The 4,198-nt window shown below is 39.8% G+C and overlaps 1 protein-coding gene across 1 annotated transcript in view; it reads left to right on the top strand.

Moving 5' to 3' along the window:
- The first annotated feature begins 3,356 nt into the window (after positions 1-3,356).
- LOC143036097 (uncharacterized) overlaps positions 3,357-4,198 on the top strand; it is a 16,667-nt gene continuing 15,825 nt past the window's right edge. Inside the window, exon 1 of the mRNA XM_076203353.1 lies at positions 3,357-3,449. Within this exon, the coding sequence (XP_076059468.1) occupies positions 3,357-3,449 (93 nt within the window). The remainder of the gene's footprint in view (positions 3,450-4,198) is intronic.

The following is a 4,198-nucleotide window of genomic DNA, read 5'->3' as shown; positions in this document are numbered from 1 at the left end:
AAAAAAACGAATTGTATGAATAAACAAACAAGCACATCGATTCTAATCCAGTTAAAGGGCTCATTCTACAAAAAAAAAAAAGAGAAGGAAGAAAAATAATTTTGTAGCACAGTACAAAAAAGTTTCAGGAAGCATAAATCTGCTAACTTTAAGACTGAAGAAGAGGTGGAGGAGGAGGAGGAGGAGAAGGAGGAGGAGGAGGAGGAGGATAATGACAGAGAGAAAAGGGGAAAGGAGATGGAAGAAAATGTAAAGAAAGAAAAGGAAGATAAGAGGAGGAAAAGAAGTAGAAGGAAAAGAGAAGAAGGATTAATAGTCAGGTGGATAAGTGACAAAATATCATGTGATTGTTCAAATTGGGTTAAAAGCATGAAATTTGGCAGAATATTAGACTAGACCCTTACAAAGATTTTCAGATATAGGGCCAATTCGAATCCTGCTCAGGAAGCAAATGGCACCCATTTTCCAATATGGCCGCCAGTAAAGAATATATTATATTATCTTTATCATTGCGTGACTCAAGTGGTTTAATGCTTTTATATTTAGAAACTGTTTACTATAGTAATTAAATGTATCAAACAGCGTTGTTCAATACTAATTCTATGTTAAAAATACAGAAATATAAAATTTTTAAACCACTATGTTACCGATACTATTTTTATGTGAGTGTATTTTTGACACTTTACTATTCATTAATCATTATATATTCATATTCATCAACCATATATTAACCAGTATTTATTCCAGCAACGCTTTTCTTACACATCAAATATGTTGCTAATCCTATGGTCTACCATTTTTACTTATTCTTGGAGTCCTTATTCTACATTTTGCTGATTACGTACTCTCAGCCTTACTATAATTCAGCACGTTCCACTTTGTATATTCCTATTAACAGTATGTATTAATAACCAATAATTATCATGAATTTAAATTCCAAGTTATAATTAATTTTTTTTTTCTATTTGTAGGTTTGACAAAATGTGATGGGAAGATGGCTAATAAGAAGCATAAGATAGTAGCGCCCCACATTCATGGATCACCTCAAGACATTCAGCTAACAGATTGGAACAAGCAATCACTGACGAGAACTTGCAATGTCCATCAGAATCAAGACATACTAATCAAGGGACTGGGTATAATACTCTCTCAGAGAACCCAACCCGTTTCAATGAAATACGTAGTATTCCAGTGTCACTAGATATTCAACGACATGATAAGGGCAATGGTGTTAGAGCTACCCTCAAAGTACAAGGGAGGTAGCCAAAAGGAAAAAGTCATAAAAATCATTCCCACCTATTCCATCCCTAAATACACTCCCCTCCCCTCCACCCTCTACCCTCCCTCTTATCTTGGCACCTCCTGGATGACGGGTCATCCCTGCATCTTGTCCATTGCCCTGGGTCAGAGGCAGTGTCGCAAGACACAGCACATCCACAGCAAGGCCGATTAATTAAATCGGCGACCCCCCTCTCCGTCCTCTCATGCAGAAAAGGAGAAGACGGGCTGCGTCATTTTTTTCACACATATTACCTCACCCTCCATCCCCCCACCCATTCTACCTCATGCATCATAACATCATCCATATACAACCATTTTCCATTCACCCCTGTCTTCTGTCCTCTCCCGTCCTTCCTCAACAGACATTCCCCTCTTTCCCAAAGCCCCCTTCACCCCATCCATTAATTTCATCCCAGGTCCCCTCATGTTCACTTCCTCCAGACATGATAAGAACATAAGATTGAAAGAGACTGCAAGAGACCATAAGGCCTACACTAGGCAGCTCCGTATCCATCACCACCTGTCATGCCCATGATGCAAACAAACAGGAACTCTTTACATTTCTGGCTAGATATACGATGCGAATGCAGCAGATACCAGATGAAAAGCAGCTTGTTGCCACCATAGGTGATGATGTTCTTTGCAATCCATCAGATGGCAGCATCACTGCAGCCTGAGGCCTTTTAATCAGAAAAAAATTGCCGATGCTGTCAGACAAGGCTACCTGAAAATTGTTATACGAACAGTTGGCACAGATGTGGTGGTACTGTCACTCGATGTGATGTCTAGGCTACACTTAGAGTACCTGTGGGCTACTCTTGGGACTGGTCAGTATTTTAAATACATACCTGCCCACGAATTAGCTTCTATTGGTCTTGAAAGAGCCATCGCTCTGCCTATGTTCTCTACTTACACGGGGTGTGACAATATTTCATCCTTTGCTACAAGAGGGAAGAAGCTGGCATGGCAGACGTGGAAAACATTTGATGAAGCAACAGCCACTTTTCGTATCCTGGGTCATGCTCGTATAAAGACAAACAATGAAGCTATGACCATACTGCAGCGCTTCACCATCTTATTGTATAACCAAACCAGTGACATGGACAACATTGATGAAGTGCGCCAGCAACTCTTCACTAAGCGGGGCATGCCAATGAAATGTCTACCACCAACAAAAGCTGCACTGGTACAGTTTGCCAAGAAGGTAGTCTATCAGGGTGACCACATCTAGGGACAAGCCTTTAATACCACTTCTGTCCTATCTCCTGGAGAGTGGGGTTGGACAGATCCATCAAAATGGAAACCACTGTGGACTACCCTTACTGAAGCCAGCGTTTCCTATCGAGAGCTACTATACTGTGTGTGTAAAAAGGCTGCAGAGGTCACTGCAAATGTAACAAAGCGGCTATGAGGTGCACTGCTCTCTGTCAGTGTGGGGGTGATTGCGTTGCCTAACCAGTGATACTTGCATGTGTTGAATGTATGGTTGAATAAATTACCCTGACTTATATAACATATGTGTTTTTTTAAGGAGGGGGCATTAGAGCCATTCCATACCTCCCCCAGGACTAATGTTGGCACCCCAAAACGGCAAATTAATGGGGGGTAAAATATTAATATAGCTGATAAAATCAAAGTTTCTATGTCGCCCCTGCCTTATTTGCCCCCCACCCCCCGAATAGCTATCAAGATTCGCCTATGTGTTACTGAGTAACTTTTTCTTTTTGATAACTTTCATTACCATAATAAACTATTTATAAATATAAAAGCTTTAAACCGCTTGAATCATTTATTGCTGAAAATAATGTCTAGATTGATAAAATGTATAGTGTTGACCGGCGGCCATTTTGAAAAATGGCCACCATACTCTTCCTGGGTAGCGTCTGAGATGGCCTTAAGTGGCAATTTCATTGTCAATACTCTGAATTGACAATTAAATTCACCGTGTATGGGCGATATGTCGCCCATACACAATTAAATTGACAGTTTATGGGCGATATATCGTCCATACATGGTCAATTTAATTGTCAATTCAGAGTATTGACAATGAAATTGCGCAATATAATTGATCGTGTATGGGCCGCTTTATATCTGAAAATCTTCGTGACCCGACACCTGAGTGTGACGATGACGTCCGGGCTGACCATGCATCTTACCGGGTTGGTCTCGTAAGTAACCAGTTGTCCTAAATATTTTCCCATTTTATTAAAATTGGCTCTCCTAATGTCAGCCATTATAGAACGTTACTTGTACTGTTTAATTATTCACATATAATATTAAATATTATTTTTTGATGATGGCTAGAGCATAGACTATCTCCCAATTTTACGTTTCTCGTAAGATACTCACATTTAGGTAGCAGAAAGAGAAATAGGAGAATAAAGAGAAGGAGGAAAAGAAGGAAAAGGAGGAAGTGAAGGAAGAGTAGAAGGAGGAGAAAAGAAACGAGAGGAGACGAAGGAGGAGGAAAGGGGGAGGAAGAGGAGTAAGAATTAAAAGAAGAAGGAGGGAGAAGAAAAAGAGAATGTGTATTAACAGAACGGAAAAGGCAGCAGGGGAGAAGCAGTCAAGGATAAATCTTAAGACACATATTGAGCATATATGTCCTTGGAGCAATAGTGCCTAAGACACGTTCGTTGAAGAGACTGTTGAATACAGAAACATTCCAATATTTAAGCAAGAAATAAAAACGTGCCAGTCTCAGGCAGGCTGACATCGTCTCATTTCTTATGTAATCTTGACCGAACGTATTCTTTACACATACCTTATATATATATATATATATATATATATATATATATATATATATATTTATTTACACACACACACACACACACACACACACACACACACACACACACACACACACACACACACACACACACACACACACACACACACACACACACACACACAC

Source organism: Oratosquilla oratoria, chromosome 20 (genome assembly GCF_046742065.1).
Source record: "Oratosquilla oratoria isolate Oo_2021 chromosome 20, ASM4674206v1, whole genome shotgun sequence".
NCBI classification, from domain to species: Eukaryota; Metazoa; Arthropoda; class Malacostraca; order Stomatopoda; family Squillidae; genus Oratosquilla; species Oratosquilla oratoria.
The sequence above is the reverse complement of the archived record's forward strand: the minus strand, read 5'-3'. Positions and strand labels throughout refer to the sequence as shown.